We start from the raw sequence: 22,658 nt of genomic DNA, 5'->3' as shown, positions 1-22,658 counted from the left end.
CTAACTGTAGCAGGCTCAAATGTGCCAATAACCGTCTATGCCGGGGACAGAATGATTACGATAGCTGGAAAGCCAAGAAACAACCCACGACTTGGCTTCTATGTTGCTGCAGAACATTAAGAAAATGTATTTTCAACTTGGCTATCAGCCCTACATTAAACTTGGACATTTTTGAAAGATTAAACAAAAGAAAAACAGAAAGTTTTATTAGATATTATGTTTCATTTCCAGATGGAAACATTTCAGGACCTCAGTGCAGATAAGTGGGATCTTTATAATAAGCATTTGCTGCACAGATTGTAATCTGTCATGGTCACAGAGCTGTAGCCTTGATGTGGATGTACTAATCAGTGATATTTGCTCCGGTCTGCAGGAAATCACAGCAGGGTTAACACAACATATATCTTGTTTAAATAAATTCTAGTGCTCCGAATTTGCCGCTGTCATTTCCAGATGGGATTAAATAATGGATAAAGGGCGATTAAAAAAACAAACTGTTTAACATCCGGTTTTAGTCATATTTCTAGTCTGTTCAAGCTGCCACGTCACTCCAAGTGGAAGGGGGACAGCACAGGTGAGGTCATCTAGGACATGGTAATCTGCATGGACTCCAGCATCTCCTCCACCGTCTTCATGGAGCCCTTGCTCTCCTTAGTACCGCGACCAGCCAGCTGTATGTCACAGAGGGGACAAGAAGAGGGAACATTAGAGAGCATTAATTCACTCTAAACACTTCAAAAAACACGAGTTTGCAAACTGGAAGGGGAAAACGATCAGAAAAGCAACAGTCGTCGTTAAAATGATTTGGTTTCAAAAAGAAAAGAAGAAAAAACGAATGTTTGAATGCTGCAGCATAAGTACAATTTTACTTCTGTGCGTGTGTGTGTGTGTGTGTGTGTGTGTGTAAGGCCTCCAAGACTGACCCACATGATTAACTGGCCTCTACAGCCTCCGGTATGTCGCGCTAACTTCTGCACTGTGTCCAAAGGGCCGCAAATTATAATCCAATCAAAGTATAATCCAGGGCTACTCACGCATGCACACAGAGACATATTTAGCTAACCAATTAAACTTCGTCACAGATAAGGCACCCCCTCATAAATTACCACGGAGACAGCTTCCTTCACCTTGGGCATGGGAGCAGGGACATAATAAAGGGTCAGACTAATTAACCTCACTGCACCTGCAGTTATACATAGACATAAATCTCTATACATTTATTTGGGAATTATTCAAAAGGACACTTTACACCCCAAACTGTTGCGACATCAAATATGTGAGTTTAATCAAATTCAGGATTTTGGTACTACAGTGGAACCTCGGTAGTCAAACAAGTCAGTATTCGAGAAAACAAAAATGGAGTTTAAAGAGCCCCGCCCATGCTGCTCCTGTTTTATATCTATCTTGTATATTGAATTGTGTATTCATATTTATATTTTTGGGGATTTTAGTATCACTGGGCTTTGGGATCAAATTGTATTTATTTATCATCAGTATATGATAGTCTCCACAACTCTGTATGTCTCCCTTCTTGAAAATGGGCACCAGAAAACTTCTCTTCCATTCCTCTGGCATCTTCTCCTCCTCTAGGACTGTATTAAACAACCCCACAACCACCTCTCCTAGACACTTCCATACCTCCATAGGTATGTCATCCGGGCCAACTGCCTTCCCATTCTTCATCCTCTTCAATGCCTTTCTAACTTTCTTTCCCGACAATGCAACTAAAAGATATTTTTCGATAATGGCCTTGCAATTGAAAAGATACCAGTAACGAGGTCTGCCTATACATAAAGCAGTCCAATTCACCTGCGAGTAGAACACACATTGAAAAGGTAGCCAAAATTAAACTTGTCTTGTTCAGACAAACGCACACACAACCATTGGAAACACAACTTCTATTCGAAACATGCTTGTCTGAAGAAATGTTATGAGCCTTAGGTCCTCAATAAGAGCATCTTGGCCTTATTCCAAAACCACATTCAGCCCCTCCCACACATTCTGTTTGCCGAATAACTCATAAACACTTAACCCTGTGTTCAGAATACAGCAAAGCCTTTTACGCTATATGGCATTTATTCTTTCAACCTTTGGCTCTGCTCAGACATCTTCAAGCAGGAAATGCAGCCTAAACTGAGCCTTTAAGGTAATTCCTTGGCAAAACATGAATTCCTTTCCCCTTTTGCCAAGCACTGAGCTAGAGAGGGTAACGTGCTCAGGTGTGTAATTGGCTATGCAATTTCCAAGTGTGACTCATTCTTCAAGATTTAGCCTGTGTCCATGTGTGTCCTGCCTTGTAGCTAAAATGATCACTGCATTTCAGTGACTTGCTGCCGAATGCGTCATTACCCTGGGTCCAGTAGTCAATTATCTCCTCAGCCTGAGGTGAGACCACCACATTAACTCCTGCCCTGTTCTACAATAGTTGAAGCAGACCAGACAGCTTCATATCTATTTAGAGCATCCAATAATAGTCATGACACAATGGGGGCTCGTGGCCCATGACAGAAGAGCGAATCAGAGAATCTGTTCAGAAGGGCAGGAAGGCAGGCCATGTTGTGCTGCTTTGAAGCACCCAGAACCCAACTGATGCATCTCCAGGTCAAGTCAAAAAACTTCACCTGTGTAATCATTTTTTTTGTTTCGATCCCCCCCCCAAATGAACCCCAGTCAGTCATGACTTCTTGCTGACATTTGCTGCCACTCGTGCTCACCTCTCACAGAAGTATGACAATCACCAGGTACTGAGGCCTAATAAAAGTGGACGACTGACACGAGCAACGCTTTAAAGGGGACATCAATCAGCAAGCACAAGCACACAGCAGCCTGCGGCACCTTAACAGGGGCCCGCACCGCTGCTCCCCATTAAAAGGTCTCATTTAAGTGGAGGTGAGGAGTGAAAAAATAAAGGAGGCAACCTTACACCTTGTCATTCAACTTGTCTCCTACAGCAACCACAAACACATCTACAAGTGCACATGTGCACTTGTAGATGTGTTTGAAGGCCTCGTGCCAGGCCTCCATACACATCCTGCACATTCACAGCCCAATTGTAACTTTATGTACCCTTACGTTACATGAACTCAGACATAATAGTTCTGCCTTTGGAAGGCCTTGTGTTCTTGATAGCATCCTTCTGTTTGAGGATCGTACGTATCGATGATGTGCTCCCCTCGTACTGCCGTGCCAAATCCCTGACGCGGACACCGCGGTCACGTTGATTTCATGCTTAATCTCCATCGTCATCGTGCGTCTTTTCTTCTCACTCCCATCCTGATCACTCGCTTTCTTTGGACCCATCACTTATAAGGAATACTCAGTTACAGCCAATATCACAGAAAAAATTGAATCCACCTACAAGCCAGACATCGCACATCTGAGCCACAATAAACAAGGACAGAGATCCCACCAAACTGCTGCTGCTTCTTCGTGCCTGTAAGTTTTGTGTGTCCTACACAACACTGATTTATAGATGTCCATACATCCGTTACATAAGGCCCTTTATGGTTAAGTGAACATGTTTAAACACTGCAAAAACAGATTTTATTAAAGTAGTCAGTGCTGGCACTTTGGGCTTGAATATATTGTAAAGTGGCACGAGTCATGAAAAAGGTTACCGACCCCTGCCCGAGACCCTTTACTTACTTTCTTCACATTTTGACACCGTACCCCTCAAATATTTCTTTTTCACACTTCGGCTCTTTCCCTTTTGATGGCCTTTGATTTATGATTCTAAGTTAACAGTTTGAGATATTCATCTTGTCCCATGGTGGGATCAAAGACTCTGATACCGCGCAGCAAGGTCAGTGAGTACACTGATCAAAGTGCAGTTGGGGTGGACGTGACATAAATCGAGACATCTGATTGACTAATTTGGTTGACCAAACCACCCCTACATTTTTATTTTTATCAAGGAGATTTATATCTTCTGACACATTAAGTGTTAACTTAAACAAAACCGGCTGAACCTCTTCAGACATGACAGTCCATCCCACACTAACTCAAAGCTAGAGGAACAAGTAAAGGCTTAAAGGGTGTCAATGGCAGTTCTACAAAAGCGGCAAAAGAGTACAGCCATTCGCCGTGACTCACAAACGCACTTTTATTTCCAACAGAGGCCCCGGACGTGTCTCGAGATGTGAAATGTGTCTTTGAGTGCGGTGAGACAAAGTCTGTAGAGGCTCAGCAGGAAGCCTCTCTCTCAAAAGGACCCACACACACGCTGAGCAAGGAACCACATATTACATGTTTAACTATTGATGCCTAAATAAGCAACACATTTGGCCCACATTGGGAATAAGATGTCTTTTGAAAATGTTTTTATGTGTGGGTTACCATGACAGCGCATAAATAATTTTAGTGATACCATGTGAACAGCTCCTCACTTTTTCCCCTCTGCACACATGTACACACTTATACCACTACTCTTTACCTCTCCGTATGGTAATAACTCAGTCACAACGTTTACACCATCTCCTCTTAGGTTCCTCAAAGTTGTCCCTGTTAATCACATTTCAGTTCAGGGAAGTCTATTGGGGAAGATATTTGAATTCTTTAAATACGTAATACGTAAGTTTATAATTAAGCTGATGAATTTAGTGGATAAATTCACTTAAAAGGCCAACGATTGTTAACTCCAGAGAATCAGCTTCCACCTCTGTGTGAAGTTCATCTGTGAAACCAGGGTGTGGAATAAAGTCTGAGCTGAGGCTGCAGCCTTAAATCAACACAACAACAGTAAACATACCGAGACCGACCAAATGACACCACGGCTGTGAAAACACTGCATCCTTTATGGCTCCTGTCCAATTGAGGGTCGCTTGGCGGTGGTGAATTCTTTCACAAATTATTCAAATAAGGGGATTTCTGGATGTCAGGATATTGTGTGCAAATATCTAAAACATATCTGTGCTAGAAAATAACAGAGGAAATTTAAGATAACATGACTGGCGGTTTTCATCGTCTGGTGGAATGAAGGGGGATGAGGGGGAAAAAGTAAACAATATTTTGCAGTAGAAGAAACAGGGCAAGAATTAATAGGATTCATGTGAAGGGGACATGCCCCCTGACATACTGCTAAGATTATGACTGGAGAGAAAATCACAAACTAAGCCTCACCTTAAAATCATCTTCACACAGCAAAATCTAAATGTTAAAAGGCACAGATATCTAATTATGGTTGGTGAATAATAGGGATGTAAAGCTTATTATAGCTAGAAGTTTAGTTTGCATACCAATAAACATACTGAAGCGTAATTAATTATCAAGCATGACCAAACCCATATACGACTAACCTTATAGGCTCTATTTATCTGAGTGGCAGCCCAGGCAGCGTACTTCATATTGTCCTTCTTCACCTTGGCACTAACTTTTGGACTGGCAGCAATGTGACTTGCAGACTAGAAGAAAGAAGAAAACAGAAAAAAAAAGGGACGTTGTCATATCAAAACAGCAATAAAAGGGTCATTGAGATGAATGTGCAACCACTCTTACCATTCACCCGCCTACTAATCATTGTGGCAGAATGAAGAGTAAAAACAGACTTAGGCCCCATGGCACAGGCGTAATCATTTATGGGGGGGGTCACTGTTTTAACGCTACATATGTAAATTGTAACTTAAAAGGGGCATAATATCTCAAACGCCATCGATTCAAAATGATGAAAGGATGCTGTATGTCTTCCAAAATAAATAAGAAATAAGAAAACAGTGAACAGCGAGGAACTCTGTATGAATCACGATCTCTGCCTGCCCCTACATCTTCCCATGAACCGCAAATCCCATGTCTTTCCCATGTTCCTGCCATCATCTCCACACAGCAAACCCCAAAGATCTTACCCTGCATGTGCTTCAAAGCCGTTCCAACCAGTCCGCTGAAACCTTAACTGCACACCAATCAACCTAGTCATGTTTTCTTTTTAGATCAAATGGCTTGGCTTCGGTATATTCTCGTGTATGCATTTTCCTTTTTTGTTTAATCTCAAGAGAAACATAAATTTAAATTATGCCAACCTCGAGAGAAGAACAGTGTGCAACATTATTGCGGGGAATCCCCACACAAGTGTGATGAGGAACAAGCCCACAACCTGACTGTGGGTCGTGCTACCAGGTCCCTCTGTCGGAGTGACTCACACACCAGGAGACAGTGAAAGTTTCTTGCCCTTTCACTGAACTTCTCGCACCTGTCAAGACCTAGACCACTGAGATTATCTAACAATCTCCGAAACGGACTCCTACGACAGACCTGTGACTGATAGAAACTCCCATCTGAAGTATCCATTAGAGAACCAAGTGTTGGTGGAGGACTTGTCAGGAAACCGCAGAGGGCCTGTTCAGTGTCCAGACCAACGTGAGAGTTAGCAGATGTGATTGCTTGCTTTGACACTGCCCTGCTCCTCCTGTACGCTACACCTCAGAGCGCTTCCAGAGGGTATGGGGCTGCTGTGAGGCGTTCGGAGTGCCTGAGGTCACCCGGTGCAGCAAGCAGGAAAACACCAGGACTCTCTGACCGTGCTTCCCCTCGCCTTATTTTACTGCCTTGCAGCACTTTGTTTGTGTTTTTATGTCGAGTCTCACTTGCATATGATGCATTGGCACTAGCAGACAACATCCTGTTTAAACAAATATGCAGTTGAAAGGGTTGTTGGGCCAAGACTACGATCACATTTTCACCTGGTTGGATAATTTGACAGCGACAAAATCTTGCAGCAGTTGTGCTGCTCTCTCTCTCTCTCTCTCTCTCTCGCTCTCCCTGTCTTATTTTTTTACTCAATGACTACTTTATTTATTTTAGCCATAAACATAAAAAGTCATCATTATGAAAATAAAGCGCTCCAGAGGGGCAGACTTTTCAGAAGCTGGAGTTCACCGTCTGAGTCAGCAGTGAGCTGACCTGTCTAAGAGCCCCTTCTTTGCAACCCCCCCCCAAAAAAAAGAAAAAACACACAAGTATAGTCATGCTTGACATATTCAGCGGCCAGCTTCAACCTTGACAAACCACCAAGTTATAAAAAAGATTCAACTGTTTTTCTCTCTCTCTCTCTCTCTCTCTCTCTCTCTCTCTCTCTATCAATCCATCCATCCATCCCTCCGTGCAAAGCAGTACTCACCATGTACAGGCCAAACAATGCCCTCATGTTTCTGTTGTTCAGCCTCAGCGCCTGAGCAAAATATTTTCTGGACAGCTCCAGGTTTTCCAGGCCTCCCTGCGTGTACTTCACCTACGTGACGAGGAATCAAAAATGGCCAGTGAGCTCTCTGCGAAAGGGCAGCTCAGGTAATGAACGCATGGCATCTGAAAAAGCAATGCATGACTACTCCATGTAAACATTTCATCTCCTGCTCCAGTGTGTGTCTGTGACTTATGGAGTCCGAGCATTTAATGCATAGTTGCTGACAGAAATCCAGGCAGGTTACCCACCTCAGCGTACTGCTCACAGTACAAATGATTGTGAGGATTGGTCATCATCAGCTCCTCGAGGCAAAACGCTGCTTTTCCGTAGCTGTGGAAATGACAGGACGGCAGTGAGCCGATCGATACAGCTGTGGATGTGTCAGACTTGCTTGCACAACATCTATGCCTAATAAAGTTACACTATGGGTATAAATCTGCTTTTAAAATTTCATGGAGCATGGATCAGACTGTATGTAATGTACTATGTTGACTAGAGCTCTGAAACCCACTCAATGACATGCAGTTTATTTACAGAGCAAAAGTAAAGTTACTCCGTCCAGACAGCTGTCAAAGGTAAATAAGCCTATCTGGTGTGGTTATTCTCCTGACTTTGGGGACACTGAGGATCACTCTTGTCAGTCTGTATGTTTTTTCAGCCTTAAATGTGTAGTTAACTACCTTCTTGAGGTCGGCACTACAGTAAAAGCTGGCACACTGTGCCTATACTCAGATGAGATCACTTCTCAGCAGTAGACTGCTGAGCTGTTGACCTCATACTAATCTGCTGCCATTCCATTTCCAATACAGTTTTCCCTTCATTGGCCCAGGCCAGGACGAGCTAAGACACAGTGCATCATTGAACGTAAAGCCACAAAACGCCAGGAGAGGGAGAAGCACGCCTGCTGACAGACAATGGCGCTTCATCGGCTGCAATCCGCACATCCAAACAAAAACCTATTGTCCTTTTTAAGGGGAACGGTCACTTTCTGAGCAGGTCATTTTCCCTTGTAAGACTATTATTTAACGCAATTATTTGTAGCAAGTATGAAAAAAGTCTTCACCTGTAACAAGGGAAACAAAATAAAGCACTCAACACTAACTAGCCTAAAAAATTAACAGCATAGAAGGAAGAGGAAGGTGGGGACAAAGAGAGAAAGGGGGGGAAGGGGCTGAGCAGAGTGTAGATCAGAGGGCTTTGGAACACTGGGGGCTGCTTACAATTACTACTTCCTCTCCCTAAAGACTTTCAGATGTGTGCACGCCGTGGTCGTGGCGTGCTCTATCAGCTATCATCCAGAACCTTTCCAAACCCTTACCTCTTCTTCTCTTCCTCTAAGGTACCTAACTCCACCATCACACATGCAGCTTCTCTCCGAGATCGCTCTATCGCAGCGCTTTAGTGCTGTCGTGGCGAGAAACTGAACAAATCTATTTATTTTGGAGCTTGACAAAACAATCAGCAGTGGCTTTCCTCAATTTCATTACCACATTCGCACTGCATAAAATACCAGAATGGATTCAGACTGTTGCAAAGTATTTTTGAAAAAAATACCGACTATTTATCCTGTAATTCTGGACGACCAGTCCAATTTTGCTAAACAGTCTCATAAAACGGGTCGGAATATGAGCCAACAGCAGATTCCAGCAGAGGCTCTGTGCAATGCTCGCAAACAGACATACACAAATCTTCTTTTAAAACACCGTCGGTGTCAACCGAGAGGTTATTAATTACATTTTAATGTGTTAACAGTGATGCCTACTGGGACATCAAACATGGCCGTGCAGATGTACATTGCTTTGTTTATTTTTAGCTCCCAGGGTGTTCCGCGGCAAGAGGATGTGAGTTTATTTCTCTTCCCTGCTTCTCCATCACCCTGTTTTCTCTGGCTGGGGGGGAGAAAGAAAAGTGCCACCACCTCCTCCTGGGAATTCCACAGCAAGAGAGATCCACACACGCCCCCCGCCCCCCCTCGGCCCCCCTGCTCTGTCCGTCTGGAAACGAATTGCGATAATGCCAGGCTATCCGGAAGAGGAGGAGGAAGGGAAACTGAGTTTGTAACCCAAAATAAAGGAAACAAAGAAAAGAAATTGACACGCCTGTAGATAAGGGGCTGTGGGAGAAACTGGTGTGATATTAGAAGTGTTGGGATAAAATGGAAGATAATCCGCCCACCCCTGGATTTCCTCTGGCTACTAGAGCAATAAAGCCTGCCAGACAAAAGCATGAAATATCCAATAAGGACTCCTCTCACCACTGCACATTCCTGCTGCTGGTGCCCTCGCCCCAGAGCAACCTGAGAGTCATCATGTGCATGCGCACGCACACACACACACACACACACATACAGGGGGTCGTCGACCTATGCGGCTGACGACAGTTCGACCGCACTGCTCCGTTTTGTTTATCTGTTTACGTGTTTACGTGTTTGTACGACATACCGGAACGCGACCGAGCGACTCGAGTGTACGACAGTTTCTGTAGTCTCACCCACGATGTCTACCGGGAGGAAATTGTCTCTTTCTACTCTTCATTGACCGAATCATGACACATCATAATATACCTTCCGTATTTTAACACAGGCCGACTTTCTACCAAATCGTCTTACAAAAAAAACCCTTGCAACTAATTGTGGTCATAAATCGACGACTCCTTGTGCATATATATATATATATATATGTGTGTGTGTGTGTGTGTGTGTGCACGTATTATATTCTTAGGAAAAAATCAGGAGGCTGAGCTTGAAGCGGCGGAGATGGGAGACGGATGCTGAGGATGGAACTGCCAGGGAACAGGGTTAGAGGTCGACCCAGGAGAAGATACATGGACGTAGTGAGGGAGGACATGAAAGTGGCTGGTGTTGTGGAGGATGATGCAAAGGACAGGGTGAAGTGGAGAACATTGATTACAAAAGTACAGTAGTGTATATATATATATATATATATACACACACACACAGTTTGCTGCTTCACTCACGTCTGCACCCCAGACAATTAAGGAGTGTTAAAAAGTGACACAAGTAAAAGGATTTTCCCCAAAACTGCTCTTGCCTGTCTTGCAATTCTCCTTGACAACTGAGATATCAGTGGGAAGCCATGGAGCTTGTCTGCACTGGTATGTAAAACAGGGGGCTTAGGACCAAAATCCTATTAAACAACTCTTCTGTGACAAACAGACAGGGCTCCATTCAGACCCCTGACTGAGCTCGGCATCTCAACGCCTTCCATTGTAGCCTTCCAACAGCCCTGGAGAGATCAAGCCATCAGTCTGATGGGACGACCAATGTGAAAGGCATACTTTCAGTACATGGCTGCCTTCATAGAAGCAGATTCCAGAGTCTCAGGAGGACTCTCAAGACAAAGCTCTATCAGTTAAGGCAAACAACTTCTCACTTAGCAGACGCACCATAAACATTCACTTCACAAGGAATAATTTACTCTAAAGCACATTTGGAACAATCTCCAGCTGAGGTTTGCTCTTTTTTTTTTTTTTTACTAAATATATATTAATATAAATTTGTTGCCCCAACATAAAAAAAAACACACGTTATGAATGATCTGAGGAAAAATATTATTTTTGGATTCAATCATTTCTAACAAAAAGACTGTCTACCTAATGTTTGTTTAATGTTTACACAATCAGCTGAATATATTCCTCCCCCATTGCTGAAATATTAACAATTGCTGTCTTATTTTCACAGTTTTTCCAAACTTACTGCTTTGAAATGAATGCCCCTGGATGCTTACTAATTAGTTGTGAGACAGGATGAATTATTTTATTCCTTTTTAAAAATCACACTTCAACCCATGACAGGGTTAGTTTGCTTATAAGTATTGTAATACTTCTATTTGAAAACACAGTACAACCATAAAGTGTGCAGTATTCCTGGGTGGATGCTTGAATGCAGAAAGGCAAATACTTTGTTATACCGGTACTCACACTTGATAGTGAAGGCAAATCATTTGCAAGTTTTATCCCAAGTGATAATAATTCAAAATATGTCATGTTACGTGACATATACAGAAAACTGCAACTCCTAAACTCAAACTACTACTTGAATGATCAAAATGCATTACTCATGTTCGTTGATGTAGAGCTCTGACAACTCGTGCCAAGCTTCTTGGTCGCCAACAAACCTGTAAACACAAAGTAAGTTTTATCAATTCATTACAACAATTGTAAAATAGTCAATGCAGTAATCGGTTTTGGTTTTAAATGGCGCTTTCCTGGACACTCAAAGATGCTTTACGTGGCATTATTCATCCGCTCCTTACATGGTGGTGGTAAACTACTATTTTGGCTGCCCTCCTGACCGCTCACTACATTCACACAGGCAATGTGGGAGAAGTGCCTTGCCCGAGGACACAATGGCAGTGTGCACACACAGTGGGATTCGACCGGCCGACCTATCGATCATAGGACGACCCGCTCACCACCTGCGCCACCGTCGCCCCAGTATTACAACAAGAATGACAGAAAAGCCGCTTTGAAGGTAGGAAGAGGAGTTTGCTGGCATTTGGCACACAAGCTGTGGCCGCCCAACTGAAAGCACATTGTGTTTTTAATCAAAAAGAAATCCAGGGGAGGCGGGGGGTCTTGAAGGAATACGTACTGCTCCAGATACTCATTCAGCTCCCGGATGGCTTCAGTGCTCTTCCCCTGGGCCTTCAATATGGAGATCTTGCGTTTCCTCGCTGCCTGCAGAGAAGAGCGTAAACAGGATTAGCAAATCTTTCAGTGCTTGTCCGGGGGGGGGGGGGGGGGGAGATGAGAAAACATAAGGGGTGTGAATTTCAATGTGCACATTCATTATCATTTTCAGGGAATCAAATCATTTCTAAAAAATTCAAACCGCTGACATTTTTTACACTTCGGTTAACTTTCATTCATTTCCTTGACGGCGACACAATCAGTACTTGTTTTGTCTTCAGCGGCTTTTCCAGATCCAGGTCATGGATTTATGCTGGATCCGATCCCAGCTGATGACTCGCAAGTTTATCGCAGGGCAGGGTTAACGTATTTGTTTCAGCATATTTTAATAAACGCAGCCCTCCAGAGACATAACTGCAGAAAGTTAGTAGTCATTCTAACACTGTTAAGGAGTTAGAATGACCCCAATGGTTGTGATAAAGTAATGAGTCATCACCTACATAACTGGGGGAAATGGCACGCTCCCCAAAGCGCTAACTGCTGTCTCTCTGTTGAAGTGGCCATACGTTAAGTGCTGCACCAGCCTGACTTACATCAGCTGAGAATAGCTTCCTGTTTCGTTTGATGTTTAAGCGACCCTAAAGTGGATTAGATTCTCATCAATCTGATTTAGCAAATATTACTGCATCTGCTGAGTTTCCAAATGTTTTACTCCCGCTAACCCCTCTCCTTTTCATAGCAAGTGAAAACCTTAACAGGAGGCTGTTGCTCCATTAGAAGTGGACTGGCCTGCCACTGCATATTTAATTTATGGGCAGGCCCTTGACTGAGCAGGGCTTCCTTTCCTGCACTTATAGCCAAAGCCATTGAGGTCTGTGCATGAGTCATGACTAGGGGGCTGTAAATTTGGGCTTTTTCTGACACCACCATCACAAGAAATCCACTTATCAATCAACAGAGAATTTTTTGCAGGGGGGATTTTTTTTTTTAAATGAACACAACAGGAATCTGGATGGATTTTTGTACTTGTGCATTCCTACCCCACCAACCTCTTTTCTTCATGCTTTTCTTTAATTCCGCAGATAAAGAACCACTTAAGGCTCAAAGAAGCACACGGAAGATGGTAGCCCAGAGTCACACAGCACTTTATTAAACGAGAAGCAATTCCAAACACTTCTCTCTCATCCTTTCTCTAACTAATGATCCAGAAAAGCTGGCAGTGGGACTGGTCCCTCTGTTATCATGATTCCTTTTTAATTAGCGCACTGAGGAGACATTAGGAGGGAGAACTAGATAATTTACATCACTCTTGGCTCTTTGCTGCAACCTTCCTTCATTATAATAATAAACACTGCAACGAGGGTGGCACACCAAGCACACGCTACAAATGTGGGGGGGGGAGTGAAAGATAAATTCAGAAAAAGATGAGCTTCATAACGCTCGTAAAGGTTTGTTTAGGTCTGTACATAGCAACAACGAAGGCTGTTTTCAATTTTACTCAGACAAGACGAAATGTTTTCTTAATTTTATGAAAATACTTTCATTTTTGCTGTCAGGAATTCTTAACCGGGGTTTTAAGTTTCAAATGATTTCACCCACAGAAATAGAATCTTGTCGTGACTCAACCTCAGGAGGCATCTATGAGACCTCAGTGGCTTATTTAAGAAATACTATCGTTCTATGTTAAACAATTAGGGTGAAAAGAAAGCACAGTAATTCAGTATTAACGCACTGACTAAGACAACTTGACATCGAAAAAAAAAAAGGAATGGATCAGCACAATTTTGCATGTAAATATTGTGGACACTGCATAATCTAGAATACTCAGAAGAAGAAATTAAAAGGTGGAAAGAAATGCATTTGTGCACGCAGACAATAATTTTGCCAGATCATTGCTGTAGGTATTGGAACATAGCAAGCAAATGAAGAGCAAAGAGTTTGAAACACTTTTTGGACACTACCATGGCAAAAAGAAAAAATATTGAGCAATTTTTGTTGATTCAACAATTTTGGTTAATGGGTACCACATCTATTCCGCAGCCTATTACAACAGCTCAGTTTCCAATCTCTGCTTCGCATGCTGGGATGCCTCACAAGTCTTCCTTGTGGTCGACAATTTTCCGCCATCTTCAGGCCCATCCCGTGTCTGATTCTCCAGAGCATGTGTGTAAATATGTAAAGCGGAGATGGCACTCACTCAAAGGCAGGTGACCCGAACAATGTCAGTATATTACCACTCCTCCCTCCAACACTAAAACCGTGACATTCCAGACAAGGATTGTGGGAAAAAGGCTTAAGGTTAAAATCCCAGGCACAGAAGACCTATTTTTCTATTTTCTTCCATTCCCAGCCCTGAGTTTGACTGACAGCCTCCTCGCTTTGGTGGCAGTATCCAGCACGCAGCGGCCAGGAAACAGACCAGGCCCTTTCCGAGGTTGTCCCTGGAATCCCCAGAAGATCTGTGCCATGTGACATGTCAGGGGAAGTTCCTGGGATTCAATGAAATTGCAACTCCCATTGTCAAAACAGTGGATAATGCGAATAAATTTGTTGCAGATTAAACAAATTACTTAAACATACATTTTGCCGGAGCAAAACCCATTTTGTATATGAAAATGACAGTCTTACAAGAAATAACTTGACTTGTGGCTTTTACTTCAATCTTATTTTGGACAACATGCATGGAACAAATTCTTTTCAAAGTTGAATGCAACCATCCCAGTGTCTTTTCTGTCAGCCATGGTATGAATAAAGATATTTCATAATTATATCACAGATGATACCAGAGGTTTGTTTAGGCAGCATAAGCATTTCGGAGAGCATCCGCATTTAGTGGACTCTATTTTCTTTATTCAGCTCGCACTTCTATACGCAGCTGCTCAGTCAAACTTATAAAACTTTTTGTTGTGACATTTCACCTCCCTCTTGCCTTATAAAGACGCATATCTTGTTACTCAACCGCTCTTAAATTGAAACATTATGGACTCTGGAGGGGAGCTGCCCATGAAAACAGTCCAGTCCCTTGTTTTAAAGGCCAACGTGTCCATTTTACATACAAACTCCCAGCAGTATCAGAAGCATAAAATACACAGACATGGTTTTGACAAAGTGAAGTTGGGAGGGACACGTGCGAGGCAGCAACTGTGTTCAGATAAAGATGTGACTCCTCTCTGCCACCGTGAGAGTCGGTTAGGATGGGGCGAATCACAAAGCACAGAATTGACAATAAGACATGCAAGGCATCCAGAGTACAAATGTCTTTGCTCTGTCTGAGAAAAGGTTTAATGTAAAGCGATAGAGATTCATATTTAAGCATGACAATGTTTTTTGAACGTCTTTTGGGGTGAAGAATGAGAGTTAAATAATTAAAGACATGGTTTCTTTTGAAGCCCTTTCATAAGATTTATTTTCTTGTATGGCCACATGTCCTCATGGAAGCAATTACCTGCAGGTACATTATATGTTGGGTTGGTGGTCTTGAATCGACAGAACACTGGCTAGACATTTTGGCTAATCACTTGACAGATAAATAGTAAATTGAAAAGAGAATATAGGAAAGAGAGAGCATTTCAGAAGGGCTATTTTGAACTCGTCTGTATTAACAGCACAGCACAATGGAAGCCTTTGCACCTGAAGCAGTAGACAACAAAGTTGAAGGTCACACAGGAGCTCTGGTTAGAGTGGGGGTCTGCAAGGTCCAGTAAATCACCATCTTCAAAGGCCAGACCTTTATTTACAATTTACATCCACCAAACATGCCTGCCACTGACTAAGGCCATGAATCACCCCACACCCACCCAGCCTTAAACACTTTTCAGTTGTATCGGTGATGGGATGATCAGTACTGTGGTTGAGGTCAGAGGCCAAGAGGAGTTTAATTTAGCAAGCTCACCCTGCTAACACCAAAGTGCTTCAGCAGATTTAAAGCCCTCCAAAAGAAGTTGAGACCACAAAGTGAAGAAAAGCAGAGCGCTAAGTGGAGGGATTTCCCCTTTCTTTCCTTGCTTCTCAGTCTTACCGTGTTGGTAGGGTCCTCCTGAAGAATGGCTTCATAGTCCTTGTTGGCCTCATCATACCTTCAGGCACAGAAAAAAAGACATTGGCTTTTAAACTGATTCCAGTCCCCCCCGTCGTGCAAAATTAGGTAGCGGGGATATCAAGCAGAGTTCAAAGTAATCAAGTTTCTGTATACAGTGTCATCGGCTCCTATGATTACAGCACAGAAATCAGCCGTGATCTAAAGGGAGAAATAAACACTCACTTAAGTTTAAGTTGCCGGACACACAGCCAACATTGTGATATCACTTCACAAAGAGTCATGAAATCAATACAAACAAAGCACACTGTTTTGAAGAACATGTTTTCATTTGATTGTATCCAGCTTGATTCAGATTTAAACAAAATCAAATTACTCCTTTCAAACGTGCCCAAATCCGTAGCTAACTTATTGTTTCAGTCGACTGCGCCCTCGTCAATGCATATTACAGCAATATGTACATATGTATGAAAATGATAGGCAAGAATATCCTACACATCACCTCTAAAACTGTGAGAAAGGGCCCCCATGATTATGTTTAAAGGCGACGTTTTATGAGCTGTAAATATCAAGTCATACGGTAAAGAAATCTGGGCATGGAAGGAAGTGCATTTCACGCGTCTCGTCAAATCAGGCACAAAAGCATCATTTTTTATATATACATCCTTGAGAGGCCAAACACGAGTATCAGACATTGTCCTGCCCACAGCCTGCAACAGACAGAAGCGACTCTGGTTTCTATTAACGCTGAGAAACCCCACTTCCAGCACTGCCGCTTCCCTCACATACACTTTATTATTCAGCCACACTTAAGGAGATTTCAGATGGCACCAGGGAAGCGCTTGAAAGAAACTTTGATTTGCTTTATTTATTTAAAAATCAAGTGTGTGTGGGTGCGGGCCTTGCTCATGGGTAACCCCGTCCGCTGCCAATTAGATCCCATCGTACCATTTATGTAATCCGGCAGCAGTGGAGCAATCACTCAACTGTCATATAATGAATGGCATAACCAGCAATGGTAATCCAGGTGAGGAGCGCGAGTCAAAGAGGAAACCGGATTCCCCTTGCTTAAATTTGATAGAAAAAAATATTTTTTTAAATACATTTATCTTTCCTCTCTCATTCTGTAGATTCAAAGTCAAAACAAATGTTGAGATTGTGGTGACATATCATATTTATAGAGCTAGGAAATGCCTTGTTTAGTATTTCTGTACCAAAACAGGATGGGAATAATGACAGCTTGAAATAGAGAGGACAAAGGGGGAGAAAAAAGAGATGCGGCGCAAAAAAAGAAAATAAAAATGAGATTACAACAAAGAAATAGAAACCGGGGAAGCTTGAGGGACCCCCAAAATAACAGTGGGACGTGACCACTTCCTTCCCAGGAATCCCGAGCTCAGACTAAAGGACCACAGGACTACCCAGTGTTCAACCCGTCCTCGCTTATGCCGATCAAACATAAACACATCCTATTCAACAACACATACACTGCACACAAAGACCGTTGTACCACTTGGGATCTGCTTGCAGCTTCACCCCCCCCCCCCCCAAGCTACCCAAACTGCTGTGCATAGCAGTGAGGTTGTGCTTTTTCTGGTGATGTTGGTATCCCATGCTTACCTTTCCAAAGCTTCCAGCCTCATGCCTGATAATCGCTTCACTCTGTGGCTATCTGAAAACTGCTTCTCCATTTGCCGTAGACAGATCTGCAAAGATGTGGGCAGGACAGAGAGACCGGTTAAATGTGAATCCAGGATGTTAAACTTGTGCTCCCACAGAAGATACCGCAAAAGACACAAACCACCTGGTTTGAAAATATCCATTTTTGCCAAATTTAAATGCACTCCATAAACTGATATGAAAACAGTTTCAAATGTAAAAATCCTCTGTTAACTGAATTTGTAGCTCCAAACAGACTGAACATTTTCAACTTAAAGTCAGAAATCTGGCATGAAAGCTAAATAAATTCTATGATGATTAAAAGTACTTGAACTGCATAAAAGATGGGCAAGTTCTGCTAACACTTGAAGCGTGCTTCTCCATTCATTTGCTACACCCTGTGACTCCAGCTCTGAGCAAATTGTTTTTCCAAAGTACAGTACCACTTGGCCAAATAATCAGATTTCCAAATCTGGCAGAGGGGAAGCTGGAAAGCAAGGACGGCAGCAAGAGAGGGTTTCTCTCCCACTGCCGTACGGGTGTGTGACGAAGAGCAGTGAAAACATACCAGCGCCAAGTCATCGCGACTGCAGTCCAGAGCTGCTATCATCACCTGCTCATAAATAATCCATACTGGGGGGGGGGCAGACAGAAAAGAATGTGTTAACACCCTTTCCATTCCACTGTCGGCTGCAACATTAAATTATGGTACATATATGAAGCGTACACTTGACTTTAGAGTGTCCCAAACAGGAACAAGTTTCCATGATGTGAATTGATAACTCAGGACTTAAGTCAAAGAAATTCTCATTCATTTCACTATTTCATTACATTTACTCTTCTCATTATGGAATCCACTGAGGAGTTGCTTTTTTCACAAGTGTGAAGTTTTACAATTAAACGATAAAATACTGGTAAAATATCTGACAGTTATTTTTAGTGAAAAACAAAAATCATTGCTAATTTTACAAGAACAAGGCAACATCTTGAAGAATTGATGAGATTGATTTTATGCAACTAAAAAAAAATAGTTTGATAAAACCCTGAGATGTCCATAATCCAATTTCCTATCGATTGCTGGAGCCTATCCCAGCTGGCTACGGACAAGAGGCACACTCCAGATGCGTCGACATCGCTGGGCCACACACAAACAGACATTCACTCATGTGCAAACTCACACCATCAATTCACCAAAGCTGTTTTCGAAGGTGGGAGGAAGCCGGGGAGCCCAGATTAAAATCCCTCGATTTGAGACAAAGTTATCCATTATAAGTTTGGATCAGGAAATTAAAAGACTGGTGCGTAACTTGTTCTTCATTCCCATTCTTACTAATGCTGTATCTGGTATCTATGTTGACCTCGGTGTGTATTACTGCTTGGGTCACTGGAATTATGTCAGGTTTTTCCAGAAACACTTACTGTCATCACCGAGTTTAGACGCATGTTCGCTGATGAGCTCTTCACCAACGTCCACAATTTGTTCACTGTTTCTGCAATTCTCTTCTCTCCATTTGCGCAACTTGTCTCTCATCTCTGTGGACAAATTCGTTAAATCATGAGTTGCAATCTGTATCATCGGTGCCTATTTTTTATAAAATGAAGATGCAACACACTGTTTCAAGAAATGATATCGTGTCAACATGAGAAACACTTGTATTCTACCTTGCCAGCGAACGGAGAAGAGCAGGGTCAGTAAATACTTGAACAATAATACTGCTACTGTACTTCCAGCTTGTCAACTAGCTGAAAGTACACAGACACACGCAGTAAGGACTGCTTGTACCGAAACATCGGAATAAGTGTTTTCATGCGCCCTGATCTGATCATCAATCGGTATAAACCACCCCTCTCGATCAGAATAGAATCTTGATATCTTGATCGGATTGAGCTTGATTGGGTCAGACTAACCAGATTTGGGTGTGTACATGAAGCGTTTTTATTCCGATCAGGTTTTTAATCTGATTAAATGTGTCCAGGTAAACGTAGCCGCTGTCTCTAAGCCGTCCATCATGGCTGTCCTCACCACTGTCTCTAAGCCGTCCATCATGGCTGTCCTCACCACTGTCTTGTAGACCTTTCCCTTCATCCTCACTGACACTCTATCGCAGAGCACGCCTGATACTTTCCTCCACCCGTTCCAGCCAAAACCATGACAAGTCAATGAAATACTGTTGGAAAACATGTTTCTGTACAACTTTTGGAAATGTTATACATGATATAAATATTCAGTGACTTCCATCTTCTTCAGCTTGTCCCGTTTGGGGTCGCCACAGCAAATCAACCTTCCGGTTGATTGCATGCTTAATTCTGGCAACGTTTTACGCCGGATGCCATTCCTGCCACAACCTTCTGCATTTATCCGGGCTTGGGACCGGCTCAAGGGAGACGCTACCTGTGCTATCTCTGACGCTGAATTCAGTGACTTCTATCTTATACTGTCAAATACAAACATTACAAACATCACAAGTACAAAATGTATTACAATATTGCAACTTGGCAGGTACGTCGGTGGATGGTAATTTTTTTGTGGTAAAAATATTGATTCCGCTGTCAGCCTGTTTCACCAAATTAATTTCACACATTATTGACCCAACATGTATTATAATACAATATGTGCATGTATAAAAGTTTGATGAATTTTTATCATATATATATGCGCTACGGTTCAAAGGTTTGGGGTCACCCAGACAAAGGAAGGTCAGTTTCATAGCGTCTCTAATCAGCTAAACTGTTTTCAGCTGTGCTAACATCATTGCAGGGTTTTCCGATCATCGATTAGTTTTCTGACGCAGTTGAGCGAACACATCGTACCGTTAGAACGCTGGAGCGATATTCGCTGGAAATAGGCCTCCATACACCAAAAACCAGGCCTTTCCAAAATAAGGACATTTCTAAGTGACTCTAAACTTTTGAACGGTAGTGTATATTAAATTTCTTTCAGTACCAGCGACATTGGTAATGTCCCAACTAAGCCAGATCTGTGTGTGGAATTTCCTTTCAGCCCTGAAATACTTTTGTAAATTTCTCATATCTGCGTTGATAACTTGATATTTCTCTTTGGACGAAACTTAATGATCGAGGTCTTTGCCTCTGCTTTCTTAAATGGAGGCTTTTCTATCAAATTGAAGTATCTTACTGCACTATTAGCTGCCATTACTATAACAATGGTAGTTTACTTCTGAAGGAAATGAAGTCTGCCAAAGTGAGTTCCAAACGGGTTGCATTCGTCATTTCATTAATAATTTTAAAAAAAAAACAGAATTTGCACAGCAAGGCTCATTTTATGTATTAATGTCTATCAACGTTCGACATAATTTATCTGGTCCTCTTACTCGGTGCGTGTCCAAATCTCGAATGGAGATTTAAATCAATAGCAAGACGTACACAACTCCATTGAATAATCGTTTTATTTACTGTCACTGACGTGCATAATGTTTTACTATGCTATGTGTGGTTTGCAGTGAAATATTGTTGTGCAGCTAATACTGACGTTCGTCGAAGCAATGATGGAATGGCGTTAGCAATGGCAGGCTAACATGCTCTCGGCTTTGAGTTGCGTCTGAAATCAGACAGCCATCGCTCACTGCGCGATGAAACTGGACTTTACTAACACCGGTAATCGTGAGCTAATGTAAATAGCAGCTGCTTATGTCCTTTGAGGATGAACGGAAGACGTTAGCTCATAGCATTAACACAGCTAACTCATTCACACGATGCATTATTAGCTACCTCGTATTGCAGACTGTTACAGCGACAAGACAACGCCATGCTGCTGCAGCAACAAAACAAAATCACTAAATGACGTAAAAGTTAAACAAGGTGACACTTGAGCAGAGCTTATGTTTGTATGTTTCTTACCTTCCCAGCTGACATCGTACATTTCCGAAACAGACGCCATCTTTTTTATTTTTTATTTTTTTTTACAAAACTTTATCCCTTCGCCGTGACAACGTCATGGGCTTGCCAACTGTGTGCGTGCCGGACGTACAAAACAAAACAATAAAATAAATAGATAAAATAACGTAAAGTAAAATAATATAAAAATAAAATGACCTGGTACCGATACTTTTACTTTCATGGTGTTTTGTTTTCTAACGTTATGACATATGTCCAATATCCATCCATCATCCCTTTTCTCGTAGACGAGAGGAACTGCTATTTTTTTGTGACATTGATATTCTAAGACATCTTAGTATCAGGAAGTGCAGAAAGAATTAAATGTCATAATATCTGTCAGGAATGCAAATAACACTGGGCAAGATTTTAGCTAGATGGTGAGCTTTGCTGCACTGGTAATATCCAGGAATGTGCATGGCAGTGTGTTAATATTCGTCTTGGTTATTGTTGGAACATGTAATACTAGCAAAACATTAAAACAATCATACACTGTCCACTGAGTTGAAGGGCTTTCCCCATCTGCCAAGAAGCCACTGAAGGCAGGCGCCCCAACAGTCACCACCAATAAACACCATGCTGTGGTGTGACATTAGGACACGATGGCAAAAGCACTCCGTGAACAAGCTGTCTGTAACGCTGAGATGCAGCTGGATTTGGTGATGGTGAAAAAAAGCCTCTTGACATTAGGGCCCTGTTTAACTTGGAGCAGCTCTCTTGTGCAGAAATGTCACTATTTGGGAGATCAACTGCAGCCATCTGAAAACACAAGTTGTGCTACTTGACTTGCTTGCGTAGGTTTCCAATGCTCTGGAAGCCCCCTCATATGGCACATTGCGTAAACACACTTTTATTTTTTTCTTCTCCAGACTCCATGTATGAAAAAAATGACCATTCCAGTAGAAACACTTCAGAGGCATTATATTTTGTTTTCTAACAGAACCATTCAGAGTTCACAATCTCTGAAGTGAATAGTTGGACTCTAAAAATTGAGGTAAGTTTAAGGTGCTCACTGCGGTTTTGGATTATAGTTCCTGTTCCATCTAGATTCTTTTTTTATTGGTGTTGTACAGCAAGTTGTGAAAAATAAAGACGGATGCAATTTGCAAAGATGTCTTCTGGAGCCGGCGGCACCATGTTAAATCTGATTAGGTCTCCTGTCGGACCAAGTTGCTTTAACTTCACCGTGAATAACACTGTACAGAATTACTTCAGCACACTTTGCCCCTGATGGATTCACTTTAATGC

At 42.3% G+C, this 22,658-nt stretch overlaps 1 protein-coding gene across 1 annotated transcript; it reads right to left on the bottom strand.

Moving 5' to 3' along the window:
* Window positions 1-224: 224 nt before the first annotated feature.
* Window positions 225-21,415, bottom strand: LOC137914905 (ER membrane protein complex subunit 2). Its single transcript, XM_068758391.1, has 11 exons — window positions 21,375-21,415; window positions 18,936-19,049; window positions 18,085-18,149; window positions 17,478-17,563; window positions 15,840-15,897; window positions 11,784-11,869; window positions 11,248-11,307; window positions 7,420-7,501; window positions 7,109-7,219; window positions 5,295-5,399; window positions 225-671 (listed from the first exon to the last, which is right to left on the bottom strand). The coding sequence occupies exons 1-11, from the start codon at window positions 21,412-21,414 to the stop codon at window positions 585-587; spliced, it is 894 nt and encodes a 297-aa protein (XP_068614492.1). The 5' UTR covers window position 21,415; the 3' UTR covers window positions 225-584.
* Between the last annotated feature and the right edge of the window lie 1,243 nt (window positions 21,416-22,658).

This window comes from Brachionichthys hirsutus, unplaced genomic scaffold, assembly GCF_040956055.1.
Source record: "Brachionichthys hirsutus isolate HB-005 unplaced genomic scaffold, CSIRO-AGI_Bhir_v1 contig_472, whole genome shotgun sequence".
Lineage (NCBI taxonomy): Eukaryota > Metazoa > Chordata > Actinopteri > Lophiiformes > Brachionichthyidae > Brachionichthys > Brachionichthys hirsutus.
The sequence above is the reverse complement of the archived record's forward strand: the minus strand, read 5'-3'. Positions and strand labels throughout refer to the sequence as shown.

Bases quoted from the DNA above. Each gene is read 5' to 3' on its own strand.
- LOC137914905 (XM_068758391.1), bottom strand. From the start codon at position 21,414: ATGGCGTCTGTTTCGGAAATGTACGATGTCAGCTGGGAAG. The intron at 19,050-21,374 runs GTAAGAAACATA...ATTTGTCCACAG, and splicing joins GTACGATGTCAGCTGGGAAG to AGATGAGAGACAAGTTGCGC. The intron at 672-5,294 runs GTTAGTCGTATA...TGTGACATACAG, and splicing joins AGATAAATAGAGCCTATAAG to CTGGCTGGTCGCGGTACTAA.